This window comes from Dama dama, chromosome 15 (genome assembly GCF_033118175.1).
Source record: "Dama dama isolate Ldn47 chromosome 15, ASM3311817v1, whole genome shotgun sequence".
In the NCBI taxonomy this organism is placed as follows: Eukaryota; Metazoa; Chordata; class Mammalia; order Artiodactyla; family Cervidae; genus Dama; species Dama dama.
Window position 1 is genome coordinate 47013566 of NC_083695.1, and position 22065 is coordinate 47035630.

At 36.7% G+C, this 22065-nt stretch overlaps 1 protein-coding gene across 2 annotated transcripts in view; it reads left to right on the forward strand.

The window, feature by feature from the left end:
* Window positions 1–16434, forward strand: part of ZFAND4 (zinc finger AN1-type containing 4) — a 61730-nt gene extending 45296 nt beyond the window's left edge. Inside the window, exons 8-12 of one of the 2 annotated variants that reach the window (XM_061162031.1) lie at window positions 1977–2001; window positions 3025–4197; window positions 4905–4959; window positions 10755–10872; window positions 11852–16434. In XM_061162031.1, the coding sequence (XP_061018014.1) occupies window positions 1977–2001; window positions 3025–4197; window positions 4905–4959; window positions 10755–10872; window positions 11852–11987 (1507 nt within the window). In that variant the 3' untranslated portion in view covers window positions 11988–16434. The remainder of the gene's footprint in view (window positions 1–1976; window positions 2002–3024; window positions 4198–4904; window positions 4960–10754; window positions 10873–11851) is intronic. The other variant, XM_061162033.1, reaches the window with a different exon arrangement.
* Window positions 16435–22065: the final 5631 nt, after the last annotated feature.

Genomic DNA, 22065 nt, shown 5'->3' on the forward strand with positions numbered 1-22065 from the left:
TTTGTCAAGATTATTTTGACTCTTTGGAGTTCCTTGTGGTCACTTACAAATTTTAGGATGGATTATTATATTTTTGCAAAAAAAAAAAAAATCCATTGGGATTTTGATAGGGGTTATATTTAATCTTTAGATCCATGTGACTCATGGCTCTGAACTTCTTAGTTTACAAATATGTGGAATAATATATTTTTTTGATACATCTTTTTTTATTGATTTGTAGTTTAATATTACTGTAGTCAGAGAACATACTCTAAAAGATTTCAGACCTTTGAAATAAGTTGAGGATTGATTTGTGACTAAGCATATTGGTAAATGCCACTTGGAAAGACTGTAGTCTGTCACTCTGTGTGTGTGTGTGTGTGTGTGTGGTATTCTGTATGTATCAGTTAGGTAAGTGTTATTTGTGTTCAGTCTTCTGGAGCCTTACTGATTTTTGTGTGTGTCTGTTTTCCATCAGTTATTGAAAGAGGTTTATTAGAAATCTCCCCTTTGGTTGTGAATTTGTGTTTCTTCTTTTAGTATGTTTATTTTTGCTTTATATATTTTGAAACTGTCAAACTAGGTCAAGTGATCTAGTACAGATTTGTTTGATATCCAAGGAATTATGGTATCTTTCTTGTAGTTTGTATTATTATAAATGTGTTTGTCTTGTAATGCACTTGTCTTAAAAGCTATTTTGTCTAATATTAGTGTAGCTAAGCTAGCTTTCTTTTGATTTATATTTCTATTGTGTATCCTTTCTATTTTATTACTTTAGTCCTTCTATGTGTCTATATTTTAAGAATTTTTCTTACAATCAGTGGATGATGGACTTTTTATTATTTTTTATCCAAACTGACAAGCTTTTCATTCTGTAGCATTTAATATAATTACCAATACATGTGGATTTTTATCATCTTACTATTTGTTTTCTATTTAACCACCTGTTTTATGTTTCTTTTTCCTCTCTCTTTTTTCCTTTCTTTAGTCTACTTTTTGTTTTTCAGTTTTTATCCTATTTATTTATTATTAGTTTTTTCAAATGGTTACTCTAGAGATTATTTGTACATTCTTGACTATAGTATAATAAAAATGATTTTTATCCCTTTTCTTTTAATGCTAGAATCTTAGAACACTAACTCCAGTTATACATATGAACATCTTTTGTGTTGTTTTTGCCATGCATTTTAATTTATATATATATATTTTGAATACCTCAAGTTGTTTTATATTGCCAATATTATTTATATTTATCCATATACTTACCTTTTCTGTTGCTCTTTATTCTTTCCTGCAATTACTTGCTTCCTTTAATGATTATTTTCCTTCTTCTGAATCATCTAGCCTTTTTTTTTCATTTATGACTCTTGGCAAATAAATCTCTCAGTCTTTGTCTGAACCCTTACTTTGCCTTTTTTTATTTTGAAAAATGTTCAGTCCTTCAGAAATGTTATACCTGTGAACATCCATGGATATTTTACCTAGATTCAACAATTAACATTTTTTCTACGTTTGCTTTCTCTGTTTTTTTTACCTGATTCATTTGGGAGTTAGTTGCAAATATCATGACATTTCCCCCTAAATATTCAATATATAACTCCTAAGAATAGAGTCTTCTCCTGTATAGCTGCAATACAGTTATCATACACACAATTTATCACTGATACACATTATATAATCTACATTCATATTTCTTCATTTCTCAATAATGTATTTGCTAGCATTTTGTTTTATTTTGATTTTTTGTTCTCTTTTCAATTTGAGATCCAATCAAGAATCATGTGTTGTATTTAGTTGTAATGTTTTCTTGGTCTGCTTTTTTATGCATTATTATTTCTTAGCCTTTTTTAAACGTTCATGTCAGATAGTTTTGAAGTGTTGGCTAGTTTTGTAGAATATCCTCAATTTGAATTTATCTTATTGTTTCATCATGATTAGATGCAAGTCAAACATTTTTGGCTGGATATTACATTATCTACATTTTCCTATATTTCTAGGTTGGGAGTTTTGGTATTCCATCAGGTATTCCATTCTTTGTCATGCTCATATCAGTGCATATCTTAAAGATAAGTGCTAAGGCTTTATATTTTTAATTTCTAACTTTAACCATACATCATGAATTGTTGCGACACTTCTATTAAAATCAACTATATTGGGAACTCCTAGACCACTCCTAGATTTGATGATTTGCTTGAAGGACTCACAGGACTAGCATATCGTTTTACTCATGGTTAAGATTTATTTTAGCAAAAGGGTACAAAGCAAAATAAGCAAAGGGAAAAGGTGCATGGTGGGTGAAGTATAGAGGAAATCAGGTACAAACTTTCCCAATGAAGTCTCATAAGATGTATATAATTACTTTGTCAGTGAATTTTATCAGCACATGTGGAATGTTGTCTACTAGGGAAGCTTATTAAAGACTTTGTGCCCAGGGATTTCATTAGGAGCTCTTAATGAAGGCACCCTCTGCCTAGCATGTACCAAAATTCCAGATTCCCAGAAGAAAACTCGATGTTCAGCATAAACCGTATTGCTTGCACAAACAAGTTAGGCACAATGAGTGTCTCCTACACGTTAGGGTAGCAGGAATCTTCTTGAAATACAGGTTTCTAGAAGCCAGCCAAGGGCCAGACTTGCAAGCAGGCATTTTCAAGGATAGCAGTTTAGGTCATCTATTAACTCTCTTCTGCAGTAGCTACCTATCCAAACACTTGACTCATCTTACTAGGAAAAGTTGTTGGGGATCTGAAATAGGTCAGCTGTGTCATATCGAATCAATTTTCTTCTCAACAAAACTGACAAATAATCAATAATGATGAAAAAGAAAATTGGTTTTCTTTAACATTGTCGGAAATTATACTCAATGAGGAAAGATAGCAAAATGCTTCTCAATCATAAGCTGAAGATTTTAATCTTTTTAAATATTTTAGATTGAGGTAATCCAAATGCCAATATGTAAGTAACATTTTCTTACTTCGATAATTTTTGTTAATGGGTGGAGAAAATGATTGTGTAAAGAATTATGTATTCATTCCTTTCTTTTAGCCTAAGAAAGCTGTCAAGGTAAAACCTTGTCCACCCATAGCTCCTCGACCTTCTAGTAGTTCCACAGCAGCTGCTCGCCATAGATTGTTAAGAGTTCTTCCCCACATTGGGCAGTCTTGTTTACCTTCTCCTGGGAACACATATCTACCTGACTTGGCCAGCAGTGCAGTTTCAAGTTTGGCAGCTCTGCCCCCTGCTGATAGACCCATATCATCTATCACTAGTGATTTCCTTAAAGAAGATGATAACTGGGAGAGTTACACACTGTCTCATTCCAGTAGTGGCTTCAAACTGCCATCTCAGGTACCTCATATGGAGTTTGAAACTGACAAAGAGCTTGCTGATACTATTCTCCATCTTGGATCATCCCTGCCTAGGCGGACAAAGCACTTTTCAGGAAATCTGTCATCTAACAATGAGGATGACACTGTTTTATTTCCAACTTCAGAAGAGTGTGTAACTGAAGAATCACTTCTACCTGAAGTGGGTTCATTTGCTTCCATTACAGAAGGAAATGCTGATGAACAGAGCAGTGGCGTAGAAGGCACACGGAAGGTAAACCCAGAATTCTCTCTCATTAATGGTGATAAAGGGTTGAAAGCTAAAGAGCCGCTTAAACATGTTGCAAAAGTGTTGAATGGTGAATCAGTAGAGGCTTCAGTTCTCAAACACCATGAATTAAGTCCTCACAAGAATAGACTCTTATCACCTCTTCGCTGTTCTGCACCAATGTCATTCCATAATTCTCTGGTGAAACCACAGAGACAGTCCAAGTGTTTTGAGTCTGGGAGCCTCCAGTCTTCTGCTTCACAAAACGTGCTTCGGTCCTTGGATGTTCGAAATATAACTGATTCTTCTTTCTCTAGGACTACTCGCTTTCGAGCTGTTAAAGTTGATTCACCTGGGAAAAGATCTGATATTATTTCTAAAGTTGAGGCTCGGGATATCGCAGAAATGGCTAACAGGGCATCCAAAGAGCCTGTTGGTTTTGTAAATAATATAGGTTTTCTTGCTTCGCTGGCCCGGAGCGCAAGCAGAGACAGCTTACAGAGTGCACGTGGGGCAGGCAGGCTGCGGACCTCTGGAATTGGGCTGTCTGCAAACCTCCAGCATTTTCAGGAAGAAAGCCTTAGGAAAAGTTCTCCTCAGTTAGAACCTACAGAATTTTTTTTAGTAAGTATTTGCCTTTCAATATGTTCTACTAGTTATTCTTGTAGTGATTCAGGATACTTTGTTTTTTGTTTACATGTTAAATAAAGAGGTCTAAGGTTGAATTCTTTTCATAACTTCCTCTTAAAATGTCTGTCTAGTATATAGAAAATTTTTTGACAGTTGAATTTTAAATAATGTTTTAGTTCTAAATTTAGAACTGTAATTTGAAAGTAATTTAATATAAACTAGTTTTTTATACTGCCTTAAGATGATTTTAATTTTAAACAATTTATCCTGTATTTTAAAATGCTAAATATTTTAATTAATGTTTTTCCCTAATAAGAACTTTGATTTGAGCCATCAAATTTTACTCTTTTCCATCCGAGTACTAACCAGACCTGACCTTGCTTAGCTTCCAAGATCAGACAGGGTCAGGCACGTTCAGAGCTAACCAGACCTGACCTTGCTTAGCTTCTAGGCTCAGACAGGATCAGGCACATTCATAGTCATATGGCCATAGACAACTTTTACTCTCTTGAAGGTAAAGAATAAGTACAATATTGATGGATGTGACAGCCAGGTCCCAAGTTAATTTACCTAAAAATAGATTAAATAATTTAAAATGAAAGTTCATCAACATTTTTGTCATAAAATATAATTATTTCATGTTAGGTAATCTCTGTTTTCCATTAACTCACCTCTGTAGATGTTTTGTGTTTTAATTGTAGTCTGCCCGTGGTATTGGAATGAATGGAAATAATACAACATCAGGGAAAAGAGTAGGTAAGCTACAGATAATTTTAAAAACAATATAAGGCTAATAATCATAGCATTATGCATACTATGAATTTGAATTTTCAAAGAGTAATGAGAAGAACATTCTCTGTGGTATATACAGAGTAAACTTCCTTAGACTTTGTTCCACTAAAGAAAATGATTAAGAGAACTGAATGTAGGGCATATTTGAAGAATAAAACAAAAATTGAAACTGAGGTCTCTATTGTCTGGAAAAGGATATGGTCTATGTGAAAAGATAAGATGAATTAAAAATTAACATGTATTTCACAATTTATCTAGTCCCTGGCCACTCTAGAGCCATGCTGGGTACAGGATGAATTTTGAGAAAATACTCTAGAAAGGTGTTTCTTAAACTCATGGTCCAGTATCAAGGACAGTAAGAGCTCCATTTGATGAACTGGTTATTTCTGGATAAAAGAAAGGGACAGTCTCTTTGACTAGCCCTTTCCAAGGCATACTAGCAGAAATGACTGTATTATTAGCATTACTTCTACCAGTAATATCTTAAAGGTATACTGACCAAATATTTCCGAAGAAGCCATTACAATCATCTTTTGTGTTCTAATACCCAGTCTAGAGATGGAAACTCTTAACAAATATGTACCACGTTTGTAGCCCCAAGATTCTAAAGGATACATTATGTGTTATGATTGTCATGTGAGTTTCATGTCTTTAAAGAGATAACTAAGGTTTGTTTCCACTACTGTATAAAGCCCAAGGTTCTAAAGTTGTAATATATCTACTTTTTTCAATTTTTTATTGTAATAAAATTTGCTGTCCTAACCATTTTTAAGTGTACATTTGAATGGTATTAAGTACATTCACATTTTTAGCCAAACAATATCACCATGTATCTCCAGAACTCATTTCATCTTCAAAATCGAAACTCTGAACCCATTAAACTTTAACTCCTCATTACTGTCTCTCCCCAAACTCTGGCAACCACCGTTCTTTTTTCTGTTTATAATTTTAACTACTCTCAGTACCTCACATAAGTGAAATCATTCAGTATTTGTCTTTTTGTGCCTGGCTTACTTTATGTAGCATAATGTTCCCAAGGTTCATCTATGTTGTAGCATGTGTCAAAATTCCCATACTTTTTAAGCTGAATAATACTCTATTGTTGTATATACAGTATCTTGCTTACCTATGCATCTATGAATGAACACATGTCACTTCCACATTTTAGCTACTGTGAATAATGTTACTACAAACACAAGTGTACAAGTATCTCTTTGAGACTCTGATTGCAATTCTTTTGAGTGTATATCCAGAAGTGGCATTACTGGATCATATGGTAGTTCTGTTTTTAATTTTTTTTTTAAATTTTTTTAGGAATTACTGTATTCTTTTCCATAGTAGCTGAGCTATGTTACATTCCCAGCAGCAATGTACAAGGTTTCCAATTTCTCTTTCTCACCATACTTGTTATTTTCTGTTTGTTTGATAGTGAGCATCCTAACAGATATGAGGTGGTATCTTGTGATTTAGATTGGCATTTCCCTGATGATTAGTTATGTTGAGTATCTCTTAATGTGCTGTTTGGAGATCTTTGGAGAATTGTGTGTTCAAATTCCTTGCCCTGGAGGCAGGAAACAACAAAAAAAAACACCTTGCCCATTTTTGAATTTGTTTCTTGGTTTTCTTGTCTCCATATATTCTAGATATTAATTCCTTATGTATGGTTTGCAAATATTTCTCCCATCTATAGGTCACCTTTTTACTCTGTTGATTATGTCTTGATGCTCAACAGTTTTTAATTTTCATAAAGTTCAATTTGTCTGTTTTTTTTTTTTCTTTGTTGCCTGTGCCTCATATTGTGTTCAATAAATTGTTGCCAAATCCACTGTTAATGAAGCTTTTCCCTTACATTTTCTTCTAGAAGTTGTGTAGTTTTAGGTCTTACATTAGATCTTTAATACATTTGAATTAATTTTTATACATGGTGTAATGTAAGGGTCCAACTTCATTCTTTTCCATGTGGATATCCAGTTTTCGGGGCTTCCCTGATAGCTGCATTGGCAAAGAATCAGCCTGCAATGCAGGAGACCCTGGTTCGATTCCTGGGTCAGGGAGATCCGCTGGAGAAGGGATAGACTACCCACCCCAATATTCTTGGACTTCCCTTTTGTGGCTCAGCTGGTGAAGAATCGACCTGCAATGTGGGAGACCTGGGTTCGATCCCTGGGTTGGGAAGATTCCCTGGAAAAGGGAAAGGCTACCCACTCCAGTACTCTGGCCTGGAGAATTCTATGGATTGTATAGTCCCATGGGGTTGCAAATTTTTCATTCCGTTTTGGAGGCTATATTCGTTTAAAAAAAACTGTCTTTTCCCCCATCAAATGGTCTTATTAGTACCTTGTCAAAAATCATTTGATTATATTTGTGAGAGTTGATTTCAGAGTTCTCTGTTATGTTCCATTGATCTATATGTCTGTCTTTATGCCAGTGCCATGCTGTTTTTGATTAATGTATCTACTTTTAATCTTATAATTATTTTCCTTTGTACATGTGTGCTAAGTTGCTTCAGTTGTGTCCAGCTCTTTGCGACTCCGTGGACTGTAGCCCGCCAGGCTCCTCTGTCTATGGGATTCTCCAGGCAAGAATACTGGCGTGGGTTGCCACATCCTTCTCCAGGGGATCTTCCCGACCCAGGGATCGAACCTGCATCTCTTACATATCCTGCATTGGCTGGTGGGTTCTTTCCAGTGCCACCTGGAAAGCCATAAATAGATGTCAATTTTCTTTTGACATCTATTTAAATCTGTCTTGTACTAATCTACAGCTCAGCCTCTTGGAAGTTTGAGTTGTACTTATTCTATCTCTCTAAACTCTAATTTAAGCTACAGTGCTTTCTTCTGAAACTGCTGTTGCTGAAAAGATCTTCATAATTTTCAATTCAATGGATGATTCTGTATACTTATCTTGATTGTTATGGTCCTTCTTCTTAAGAGTTTTTCTCTTTCCTTTCTTTTTTTATTCTGGGCTGTTAACATTTTTATAGATTTTTGTTTTTGTGTTTTTTTAAACTTCCGGTTTCTTTTGCATTTGTTTTACCAGCCCCTCTGCTTGTCCCCAGATATATACTCTTTTGATTGATTTCATTTAGGTCATCAACTGCTACCTGCAGTTTGCATGTGTGTTAGTCGCTTAGTCGTGTCTGACTCTTTGTGACCCCATGGACTGCAGCCCACCAGGCTCCTCTGTCCATCAGATTTTCTAGGCAAGGATACTGGAGTGGGTTGCTATTTCCTTCTCCAGGGGATCTTCCCAACCCAGGGATCGAACCCAGGTCTCCTGCACTGCACGCAGATCCTTTACTGACTGAGCTACCCAAACTAGAGCTATGTAACTTGCTGCCATTTCCTTCCTGCCATACAATAATAACAGTATCATTCTCAATTACTTAGAAGAGTTTTTGAAAATTCTGGCATAAATTTTGTTTAATTAAGTTTTTTCATTGGTTATCTTTGCTTTTCACTGTAAGGTCTTCCTTGGAAATCGTACCCATCTTCATCATTTTAGTTATCATTTTTAGGCAGATGACTACCAAACTTGTATCACAAACACTGCCTTATTACATTATTGGCTGACTTTTCTGTTGGGTGAATTTTTATAGATCATCGTGTTAGACCAAATATTAAAGTAGAAAGTGCCAAACAAGTGCCTTAATCCAAATATCTTTACTCTCATTCTGAAAAGCAGCTCTTCACATCGGCATTATTTTATTGACTTTTTCTTTTTCCATATATGTTCATTACATATTGGAGAGAAGGCTTCAGAGAAGAGTTAATAATTAATAAAATAATAATAAGTAGAATTTTACTAAGTTGACAAAAGTTACTGAGCATTTTAGAAGAGGAGATGGCACTTGTAAATGGATCTGGTGCATCATTCAGGGTGGGGATGATGTGGCACATGATAGAGCATGACTCTGAAAAGGTATAAAGGCATATTGGACACACAAGTCCTTGAATGTCGGTCCATGGAAGTTGAATTTTTCCTCTTTGTAGGAGGGAACTTACCTATTTGGGCTGGTTCCCAGCATGGAGCATGTGACTAATAAATTTTTTTTCTCTAGTGGGGAGGAGGATAAATGGAAACCGTTGTTGTAGGAGAGGACTGCAGTTATGTTTATGTGCCACCTCATTCTGGTCACTGCTGGGTGCTGTTTCTGCACATTCGCAAGAGTTCCTGAATGAAAAAAGGGTTGGGAAACTTACGTACCCCAAGGAAACAAAAACATGAAAATATGACTACACTAAACTAAATTTTTGTCAACAGATTCTTTTTTTTTTTTAACTTTTATTTAAGGAACAACATCCTAAGCCTGAATTCCAAAGATAATTGCTATTGGATGAACTTCAGAGGATATCTGGTAGTATGTGCCTTTCCTCTGTGTCCTATGCAAATGCCTGTCTTATTTTTATTACTTAAGAAGAGGAAAGTATCCCATCACCTTTGTGAAATGTTCTTAAGAACTCTTAAGTGCCCTTGAAGAAGAAAGTGCTTATTGGCTTGAGTTGGTACCTGACCACCATTAGAAGTCATAAGTTAGTTTCCAGTTTGGGGCAGTTTTTTTTTTTTCCCCAGTTTTGGGTAAGATCTGGGAGTGTATCTTAGACTAGTCATAAAGCATTAATTTTATTCTGCTTGATATACAGAACCCAATCTGGATTGTGGCAAAAGGCATACTGCCAATTAACTGTAACTCCAACTTTTTGAACCCTTGGAAGATTACTTTTAGCTTGCTAGTAGCATTAAGCCCAGGCCTCCCAAACGTTTTTTGGTAGTAGAGAATGGGTCCCATTTCCATTGACACTCTACACTGTTTTTCTTCTCACTCCTTCCCTTTGTTTTTGCTTTGTTTGTTTCTTCCTTCTTGGCCTCTGGGTGCCACCAAGCACCGTGTACTTGGACTTTAGTGTGACAGCTATGGATGAGGACATTGAGCCTCTGCTCATGAGTGGGGTTTGTTGGAGTTCTGCTCAGTTTTAAAAGCATTTCACTTAGTTTTAAACTGATTTAATTCTTTCTCATATAATAGCAGATGTGCTGTTATATTTAAGATAAAAAATCAACCTGTTGCTATAGCCCAGAATTTAGTAAATGTTTTTTGGAACGGTTGTAGTACTGTGAAATTGAACAGTGCACCCTACAGATCACTATTGGTGATACTGCTTTAAAAATTCAGAATGCTTTCTGTTGTGAGAAGAACTGAGTTGACCTTTGAAACTTAGGGAGTTAGAAACTTAGGGAGAAAAATACATGTCCTGTTATCTTAAAAATGAACAAATTGAAGTTTTAAAGTTAAATAATTTGCTCATGGTTCGATGAATTTAGTTTCTATGGTATAGTTAGTACTAAGAAATGAGTTTCATGATATTCTCATGCTCCTTCTTGGTGTGAAAGAACAGGGTGATTTTAATACATACTATGTTGTTCCTTAAATACGATTTTGAGCCAGATATTTTTCTTGATTATCTGTCAAAGTTTAGTGTACTTTAAATATACATATTGCCCTCAGAAATAATCAGAAAGGTGTTGGTATGGATAAAAATGTCTTAGTCAGTAGAAATTACCATGTCTTAAGAGAAATAACAGTTCTAGATCATCTTTATTACAGATTCTATAAGTAATTTTAGATATAAAAAAGCACAAATTAATATTTATGGCTTAGAGGTTTGCTGTGACAGGAATGTGTTTAATGTTTTGTTTTATAGCATTTCACATTTAGAATTTTATTTCTGTATTAATCAAGGTGTCCTTTCTCTGAACAGGAGAATGTACTCATCACCTCCCACCTGTGAAAGCCCCTATTCAAACAAAGAAGAAAACAACAAAGCATTGTTTTCTTTGTGGAAAGAAGACTGGACTGGCTACTAGCTACGAATGCAGGCAGGTTGGCTAGCTGAAAAGTTGAGATGCTTTGTGGTGACCCAGCTTAAGGATACAATAGAATATGTTCTCTAAATTGCCTCTTCATAATACCATTTAGATGATGTTCAAATAGCAGTCCTCAGCTGAACTCCTTATTGGCTGAAGTAAAGAGCAAATAGATAGCTTATGCATTTCCAAACTCCTGAGATCCTCTCCTGCCCTCTAAAGTAGGATATATAAGCCAATGGAAGAGTGTGTTCTCTTTGTCTTGTGATAGATAGATTTGGTTTTTCTTTGAATGTAGCTTGGGAGAATGCCTGTTTCCAAGATTCTATTTTAAATTGAATAAAAAGGACTAAATTTAATGTTAATGTACTGTTAATTATATGGTACACTTTTGTTTCAAAAGAGATGAATAATATGTTTACAAAAATAATGAGTTTTTTCTACCAATAACTATTTAGTAGTATTGATTAATATGCTCCAAGGATGGTGTCTGCCCTTAGGTTGAGGCCAGGCTTTAAGTAAAGCTGCTGCTTTTTAAAGTGTATTCTGTTCAAATGGAAACAGCTTACCTTGTTGTTGAAATACTTTAAAATCCTTTCATGGCATAGTTAGGTATTACATAATTTGATTTTCTTATTAGACTGAATTTCTCAGAAATTAACAGTTTTCCCAGGCTTACTAGATATGAAAGAAGGTACACATATCTGTTGGCTTTCGCAGTTTTACTACTTCATAAAGGTCTACATCCTCTTTCACTGCAGAAGAGATTCTTTATTATACACTTCCACATTCATGGACAATTAACTTGTTCTTTTGGAGCTGGGGGAAGCCTGTGCTTGTTTATATGTAGAAGGGAAAATGTCAATTCTGAAATTGCTAAAGAGAACCAAAGGGCTCCTGTTGGACTACCTGAAGTCAAGCTTTGATCTTCCAAAGAGAGGAGGCTCTTAGAGAAATGTGACTATTCACATAAACTTTTTTTGTGCTTTAGATGTGGAAACAACTTCTGTGCATCTCATCGCTATGCAGAAACTCACAGCTGCACCTATGATTACAAGAGTGCAGGGAGGAGATACTTACAGGAGGCAAATCCTGTGGTTAATGCACCAAAACTTCCAAAAATCTAACTCTTGCTCTGCGCCTAACTGTTCTGCACAAGGAATCGTATTACAGTGACAGAAGAAATGTTGTTTAGACTGCATTATTTTTGTTCGACTCCAAAAGACTTGCCAAATAACAAAAGCTTATTATGCATACTGTTGGAGAATGAGAAAGCTACTGTATTTGACACCTCTATTCTTTGGTGAATCAAAAAGTTTTAAAAGTAGTTTTAAAAACTTTATAATGATGTAGCTTTGTTATTACATGTCTTGTGTTAAGTATTGATATTGCAATTTTACTAAACAAGTCTTCAAAAGATGCACTTTAGGAAGTTAACATTGACTGTGTAACCAGCTTCCATGTTGTACAGAAATGAGCTGTCATATAATGGCTCTACTCAAATCTACAGTCTTTTTGTGGGGGTGGTGTGGGTGGGGATTTAAAAAAAAACCCATACGTGAAAGTTCATTGAGTTTACTGGCAAGTTCCTTTTTATGTCAAGCTTTTTATAAAAAAAGAACATTTGGTTTTCCAGTGTGGTTTTAACATATGTATTTCTTCTATATTCAGATTGGCATTTGGATATGTATCCATTCTACAATATAAAACACATCATGTAAATCATAGTATATATTTCTTAAAATATTGCTTTTTGAATGGTAGTCCCACTTGTTGCCATTAAATAGAGAACCCAACTTTTCACTTTTTGAAAAATGAGTATATTGAAAACAGAATCTCACAGCTTGGTTTGTTTTTCTTATGTTGAGTGCTATTACCAGGAAAAATTCAAATAAATATTCAATTTCATTATGATTTTGATTTGATTACTTACAACAGTTTTCTCTTATAAATACTTAAAAGATAAAACCATTTAAATAAATCAGTAATTTATTCTGCTTGGAAAAAATGACTATCAGTATAAAAGAATTCTTTTACAGTATAAGGATCCTGCTCCCCAGATGCAGCTAATACAGCATTCAAGCTTTGAGGAGGCCACTTGCTTTATGGAAGCTTAGTTGAATCTGATGCTGAACCCTGGCAAATAGCTAACTGGCAACCCAAGTGGACTCTGCAACTCTAGTCCAACCCAGGTGGGATGTGCATGGGTACCAGAGGCTACCAGAGGTGAACAAAATGGAGAGTTCTGTTACCCTTCCTCTATTTCTTGTGCTCAGTTGTGTCCAACTCTTTGCAACCACGTGGAATGTAGTCCACCAGGCTCCTCTGTATATGAGATTTTTTCCAGGCAAAAATACTAGAGTGGGTTGCCATTTCCTACTCTGGGGGATCTTCCTGACCCAGGGATTGAACCAGCATCTCTTATGTCTCCTGCATTGGCAGGCAGATTTTTTACCACTGTGCCAGCTGGGAAGCCCTCTACTTCCCTCTACTATTAGGGGTTAATAGCATACTTTTTAAGGGGGGCTATCTGTATAGGCTAGTGAAAAATATTTCTGTGTCGCGTAGTTCACTTTTTCTTCCCTTTATCAAGACCACCTGTGCTTTAGATATTTAAAATCTTAAGAACTCTGTTATGTAGATAGGCTGCTGAAAAATGGACCAAAACATTTTATTCTATAGATAAAAATGAATGCTTAGGACATATTTGATATATGCTTAGTGCACTATGCTTTTTAAACCAAGACCATGCATAGTAGAAATCAATCTTGCTTTAAGTTTATCAGAGATTTTGGTCAAAGTTGAGTCTTTTTACTAATTTCTAAGTCACTGAGAATTAAACCAGTTTAATTCAAGAAATTATATCATTATTGGGAGGCATTTCTTTATGTCTTAAATTCTTATGAGAAAGTGATCATAATTTTTAGAGACCTCAGATCTATCCTTGAATTGCTAGTAAATAGAATGCCTTACATATAGGCACTGGTTGAACATTAGTTAAATTAATTAATTGTATTGGACAGTTTAACCATAATAAAAATAAATGCATTTATACTGTTTATATAACTGACTTTAATAAAATCTAGCTTCTGGATTTTTTAGAACAGTAAGCATTTGGTTTTAGCAGCACTAAAAATGTCTGAAAAATTTTAACTTTTAACTTGCAAATATTTCACATAGTTTAGTGAATTTTAGTCATTCTAATATGGAAATTTCACATACTAGGATGTTTTAAAATTATATAAGTGTTGTGACTTATGGAGGTATTTAATTATGAAAAAGGAATTAATTTTCTGATGTTTAATAATATGGTTTTATGCCATTATGACAGATAATTCAGTCTTACATTTAGCAGTGTTTTCCAAATTATGACCCCTATACCATTCCTTGGAGAAGGAAATGGCAACCCACTCCAGTACTCTTGCCTAGAAAATCCCATGGACGGTGGAGCCTGATGCAGGCTACTGTCCATGGGGTCACAAAGAGTCGGACATGACTGAGCGACTTCACTAACTAATACCACTCCTGGAACATGAGATGATTTTAAGTGGTACAGGTGAACATTTTAAGAATAATTATATTTTTAATGTGTATCAGAAGAAAAATGTAACTAAGTAACAAGTAGAAAATAAATTGATATAGGTTAAGAAAGTTGATTGAAAACTGACAAACAAGGTTACATACAACAAAAATTGTAAAAGTAGATGTGAGTGGCAGGAATTTAGGAAAAAAGGTATGATCTTTTCACTTTTCTTTGAAAATTATGTTAAACTTTCAAAGTGATGAAAGTAAATTACATATTTTTAGGAAAACTATAAAAGGATGAAAAATGAAAGTAAAGATTTCACCAAATACCTCCCCAGTCTCTTAATGAGCTCTAATTTTTTTGGTAGTTACCATCATAATAGTAGCCAAGGTAAATAGACATTATTTTTTGATACCACATTATTACAGATATGGAATTTAGCATGATAATACATTACCTTAAGACTTTTACTTTCCAGTTTTTTAGTGCATTAGTCTGCTCATGCTGCCATAACACAAACTACCACGGACTGTGTGGCTTAAACCACAGAATTAATTTTCTCACAGTTCTGGAGGCTAGAAGTCCCAGGTCAGGGTTCAGCAGGGTGCGTTTCTGGTGAGCCCTCTCTCTCTCTCTGCCTTTCAGAGAGCTGCTTTCTGACATGGCCTTTCCTTAGTGTGTACACGTGGAACTCTGACGTCTCTTCTCATAAAGACATACATTAATAGCATGACTTCCTTGGCGGGCCAGCGGTTAAGAATCTGCCTTGCAATGCAGGGGACACTGGTTTGATCCCTCTTCAGGGAACTGAGATCCCACATCTCCGGAGCAGCGAAGCCTGTGAGCCACAACTAAGACCCATTGAAAGCAAATCAATAAATATTAAAAAAAAAACACATTAATACCATGGGATCCTCTGATGATCCTTTCACTCTTATGACCTCATTTAATCTTAATTACTTCCTTACTCCAAATACATCCTCATTGGGTTTATGGCTTCAACATAGGAATTTGGAGGAGACACATATTTAGCCCACAGCAGTCGTTGAGTTACATTGATAAAAGTGAAAATGTTAGTCCCTCAGTCTTGTCTGACTCTCTGCGACCCCATGGGCTGTAGCCTGCCAGTTTCTTCTGTCCGTGGAGTTGTCCAGGCAAGAATACTGGAGTGGGTAGCCATTTCCTCCTCCAGGGATCTTCCTGACCCAGGGATAGAACCCAGATCTTCTATATTGCAGGTAGATTCTTTACCATCTGAGTCACCAGGGAAGTATTTCAAATTCACCTACTCCTCTGCAGTTACCCTAGCCCATGTTACCATAGCTTTCACCTGAGCTATTGCAATAGCTTCCTCACCAAGCTCTTTGAATTTAGTTCTATGTCCTTCATGACCCATTTTATGTTCTTAAATGTACTGTGCTTGCAGAACCAAAAAAATTAAGCACATCAACGTCAAAATGTATCAGTGACTCTTCTTATGTTCTTATTCTAAGACTCAAATCCCAACCCTTCTTATTAGTAAGACCCCTGTATTCTGGCTTCCATCTGCATCTCCAGCCTCATGCTGTACTGGTTTATCCACGTTTTCAGGGATTTGCCCACACTAACTTTTAGTTTTCCTAGCTTGTTTGCCCATTAACATCTACTCTATTTTGTCAGATGCCAGCTTGATCATTACTTTCTGAAGAAAGCTTCCCTGATCTCTCTCTAAGTCAATACCCTTTCTTTTACATTAATACTTTTGCTTCATGGAATATACCATGGTATTATTTTGATACTTGTGCTATCCTTTAAATTGCACAAGATGGCAAGTCCGTGAAGGCAGGAATTGCCTTCCTGTCTGTCTATCCTTGTTCCCAAGCATTGCATATAAACCCTTGTTAAATCAACTTTAAGTGATTATATAGTCTTTTCTGCTTTGCTTTTAGGTTGATTTTACATTAAAAGGCAAAAAATAAGTTAAAATATTAAATTTATAGAAATATTATTGAAGACACAAATAGCCTGATAGTATGATATTTTCTTTTCCATAATCCAGGGTTGCTAGAATGGGCTTTCCTTTAATTCCTTTCTTTGGCTTAAAAATATATGTTTTTTTGTCATTTTTATTCTTTTTTTGTACAGCCCATGGGGTTTTGTTTTGTTTCCAGTTGCTTTGCTTTCTCTTAATGTAATAAAGAAAATGTACTTGCTCTTATCAGATTAAGAATGTTCATGTTCTCAATCATATTGTTTTGTTATGAATTCTTCATTTTTAAAAATAATTTTAATTTTTTATTAATTCATTCACTTTGGTCATGCCACACGTGGCTTATGGGTTCTTAGTTCCTCAGCCAGGGATTGAATGAACCATGGCCCTCAGCTTTGACAGTGAAAGCGCAGAGTCCATTGGACTGCCAGGGAATTCCCTGTGAATTATTCTTGAAGACATTCTTCACATAATCATTTGCCTTCTGTTTTAATTTAGTCTGTTTTATTTTGAAATTCTTCCAAATTTATAGAAAAGTTGTAAGCACAGGAAAAAGAATGCCCACAGTCCTTTTACTGATTCCTTAGCTGTTGATTTTTCATATTTGTATTCTCTTTGAGTGTCTTGAGAAACCTGTATGCAGGTCAGGAAGCAACAGTTAGAACTGGACATGGAACAACAGACTGGTTCCAAATAGGAAAAGGAGTACGTCAAGGCTGTATATTGTCACCCTGCTTATTTAACTTATATGCAGAGTACATCATGGGAAACGTTGGGCTGGAGGAAGCACAAGCTGGAATCAAGATTGCCGGGAGAAATATCAATAAGCTCAGATATGCAGATGACACCACTCTTATGTCAGAGAGTGAAGAGGAACTAAAAAGCCTCTTGATGAAAGTGAAAGAGGAGAGTGAAAAAGTTGGCTTAAAGCTTAACATTAAGAAAACTAAGATCATGGCATCTGGTCTCATCACCTCATGGGAAATAGATGGGGAGACAGTGGAAACAGTGTCAGACTTTATTTTTTTGGGCTCCAAAATCAGTGCCGATGGTGACTGCAGCCATGAAATTAAAGACGCTTACTCCTTGGAAGGAAAGTTATGACCAACCTAGATAGCATATTAAAAAGCAGAGACATTACTTTGCCAACAAAGGTCTGTCTAGTCAAGGCTATGGTTTTTCCAGTGGTTATGTATGGATGTGAGAGTTGGACTCTGAAGAAAGATGAACGCCGAAAAATTGATGCTTTTGAACTGTGGTGTTGGAGAAGACTCTTGAGAGTCCCTTGGACTGCAAGGAGGTCCAACCAGTCCATCCTAAAGGAGATCAGTCCTGGGTGTTCATTGGAAGGACTGATGCTGAAGCTGAAACTCCAATACTTTGGCCACCTCATGCGAAGAGTTGACTCATTGGAAAAGACCCTGATGCTGGGAGGGATTGGGGGCAGGAGGAGAAGGGGACGACAGAGGATGAGATGGCTGGATGGCATCACCGACTCAATGGGCATGAGTTTGAGTAAACTCCGGGAGTTTGTGATGGACAGGGAGTCCTGGTGTGCTGTGATTCATGGGGTTGCAGAGTCGGACACGACTGAGCAACTGAACTGAGTGTATATAACCATTTTCATTTGTCTTTTTCTGAACCGTTTAAGAGTAACATGCAGACATGATGCCCATCCAGCAAATAAATATTCCAGAGTGTATTTCCTCTAAGGACACTCTCCTATACAACTTCTATCCAACCCTCCAAAAAAAGGAAATCAGTATTGACTTTTATATTACCATCCAGTCTTAACACACCCCATTCAAACTTCATCAACTTAGACAACAATGTTTCTTTTCATCTCTGGTTCAGGATCCTTGAGGAAAATCTCAAGGGCCTAGGAAATAGAAGCTTTGAGGCCTTCCTGACATGTATAAAGTGTCTTTCATATGCCCTCACACTTGACTGGTGGCTTGTCTGGGTCTAGAAGTCTTTTCCCTCAAAAGTTTGAAGACCCTTGACCACTGACTTGTGTATGCAGTGTTGGTGACAGAACCCTAGTGCTAGTCTAATACGTAGGTCTTGGATGGTTTTTTATTTGTTTCTGGAGACTACAGATTTTTGTCTTAGTTTTTAGACATCTGAAATTTCACTTGCATCAATTTTTCTTGATGTTTGTTTACTTGTTTTGAACTCTCAACATTTTCTATAGCTCAGGGATTTAATTTAAAAAATTAATCTCTGCATTGCCTCTATTCTATCATGATAATTCTGTTGGATGGTTGGTCCCCTAGACCTAAGCCTGCATTTTGATTTTTTTTTTCATTTTTAACCATTTAAAAATTTAAAAACAAAGAAAAGTGAATATATTCAAAATATATGTAGTTCAGGGACTTACCACGGAGCAAATCACTGTGTAAACTATTGCCCACATTAAGAAATATTAAACATTGTTAGTACCCAGAACTCATTCCTGCTTTCGACCCTTTCCCAGTCACTATCCCCTCGTCTCTAAAGGTAGCCACCATTCTTCCTTGCTGTGATAGTAATTTTCTTGCATTTTTTAAAGTGGTTTTACCACCTAAGCATGTATTCCTGTAGTTTTGCTTTTCAAAAAAAAAAAAAAAAACACAAAAAAAAAACCCCCAAAAACCTTTACTTAGTGGCATTGTATGGCATGTATTTACATGGCTTTTTTCATTCAATGTTGATTGTGGGACTTATTTGGGTTGCATGTAGTTGTACTGAATTTTTCATCAATGTATTATTTTATTGGGTTGGCCAAAAAGTTCAGTCGGATTTTTTGTACCGTGTTACAGAAAAACCCGTATGGTTTGGCCAACCCGATATATGACTGTGCCACAATTCTTCCATCTACTGTTAATGGACATTTGGGTTGTTTCTAGCTCTGAGTATTACATATAGTGCTGCTGTGGACATTGGTACATATGTCTCTTGGAGCACATGTATACACATTTCTTTGCAGTCTGTGCCTAAGAGCAGAATTCCTGGATCACAGACCTATTGGATGATATTAATGAGTTTTCCAAAGTAGGTTTTACCAGTTTATCTCTACTCATAATAGTTTAAGGGTTCCCCTTAGTTTAAATTTCATTTAAATACAGGATTCATTCATTATTTACTGAGCCTCTGTGAGGTTTCAGATACTATTCTAAAGGCTGTGGACGTAGCGTGCTTTCATTGTGTGCTTATATTCTAGAGAAGGGAAACAACAGAAATAAACATGCCAGGTGGAGCATTGGTGTTAGGATGTATTTGTTTACTCGGGCTGTCATAACAACGTACCATAGACTGGGTGGCTTAAATGATTTATTTTCTCCCAGCTCTGGAAGCTGGAAGTCTTAGATAAGGAGTTGGCAGGGTTGGTTTCCTGTGACGCCTCTATCCATGGCTTCCAGATAGGGGTCTTCTCCCTGTGTCTTCATATGGTCTTCCCTCTGTGGGCATCTGTCCTCCTCTTATGAGGACACCCACTCATAATGGATGAGGGACCACTTGAATGACCTTATTTTAACTTAAGTACCTTTTTAAAGGGCCTTTCTTCAATACAGTCACATTCAGAGGTACTGGGACTTAGGACTTAAACATATAAATTTTAAAGAGATATAATTCAGACCATAATAAATAGATGCTGTTATGATGTGGTAACACATAAAGCCCCCAAAGCTCAGTGGCTTAAACACAACAAAGTTTATTCCTCACCCCTGCAACTTCTCAGGCAACTAACTGCCTGATGAGGTGACTCAGTGATTCAGTCTGTTTCTGTTGTATGGCCTGCTGGTGCAACACGTGGTCTCCGAAATTGCTGCAACAGCGGAAGAGAGCTGGAGGGTTGCATGGTGGCTCCAATATGCTTTTGCCTAGAAGCATAGAAGCATCCTTCTGCTCACAGCCCATTGGTTGGAGCTAGGCATATGGCCCTACCTAATTGTAAGAATTGTGGGGGTGGGGAATGGATATTTCATGAGCTGGAAATGTCTCAGCCACAGATGGTAATAAGTGCTAAGACAAAAGCCAAGCAGAGAAGGGTGACAGATATGAGTGCTGTTTTAAAAAGGGTGGTCACGTACAGTCACTATGAGAAAGTTAACATTTAAGGAGAGTCATAAAGTGAAGAAATGGGGAGAAAGTGTTCTTTGCCTGAGGTAATGAAGAAATGAGGGCAGACAGAATGGAAACCACAATTACAGAAAACTAACCTAACTGATCCCTTGGATCACAGCCTTGTCTAACTTAATGAAACTATGAGCCATGCCGTGTAGGGCCACTCAAAACAGATGGGTCATGGTGGAGAGTTCTGACAAAATGTGGTCCACTGGAGAAGGGGATGGCAAAAAACCACTTCAGTATTCTTAGAGCCTTGAGAACCCCATGAACAGTATGAAAAAGCAAAAAGATACGACACTGAGAGGCCCGTAGGTGCCCAATATGCTACTGGAGAAGAGTGGAGAAATAGCTCCAGCGTTGGGAGAGACCTTGATTCTGGGAAGGACTGAAGGAAGGAGGAGAAAGGGATGGCAGAGAATGAGATGGTTGGATGGTATCACCAACTAGACAGACATGAGTTTGAGCAAGTTCCCAGAGTTGGTGATGGACAGGGAAGGCTGGTGTGCTGCAGTCCATGGGGTCTCAAAGAGTTGGACACGACTAAGTGACTGAACTGAATGAAGAAATACCAGAGAAGCCTGGTGGCTGGAGCAAAGCAAGTGAGGGAGATGACAGGAAATAAAGGGCTATTTCATGGAGGGGTCTATAGGCAAGAACTTTGGGCTTTATTCTGAATTGAGAAAACTGGATTTAAGTTTTGAAAACTCATACTGGGGATAGTGTAGAAAAAAGACTGTAGGATGGAAGTCAGGAAATGGAAAGGTATAGCAGTCGTCCATGTGAAAAATCATGGGGCTTGGCTGGGTGGGGCTGCAACATTCTCCTGGATGATTTTCACCCTCTCCCGAAACCAATAGCATCTCCCCCCCTCAGCTTTTTTTTTTTTAGTTAAACTTTGAATAACTGGAGAAGAAATTCCACATGCTTCAAACAAGTCTACCAAGCTAACCATGTCTGTCTGCTCACCAGCCCTTGTTTACCCATCTACAGATGACCAACCCCTTCATGAGGAGATTTTTCCTACGGTTGTCACTCTCCTGCACAGTCTTTCCTTATCACTGGGCTGTTTCTATTAGCATATAAACATTTAAACAGAAAAACCTTAACATTCACATCTTTTGCCTGCTGTTGTGCCATTCCCCTGCTCCTCTTTACAACAAAAAACAGCTACTTGCTGTCACCATTTACTATCTCGAAAATAAAATTTGAAAAAAATCAAGTTTGTATCCCTAGCACTTTTAAAAAAAAGTTAATTTATTTTAATTGGAGGCTAATTACTGTAGTGGTTTTTGCCATACATTGACATGAATCAGCCATGGGTGTACATGTGTCCCCCATCTTGAACCCCCCCTTTCACCTCCCTCCCCATCCCATCCCTCAGGGTTGTCCCAGCCTGGCACTGTCTTAAATGCTGTGTTCTCAAACTCTCAACAGACTGTAGTACTGCCGAACCCAAAGGTCAGTTTTCACTGTACTCAACTTCTTAGGACCAATGACACAGCTGAAGCATTTTCTTCCTTCAGGCTTTAGGATTCCTCTCTTTTGTTTCTCCTCTTACCTCTGGCTGCTCCTAAGTTTCCTTTGCTGATCTAATTTCTAA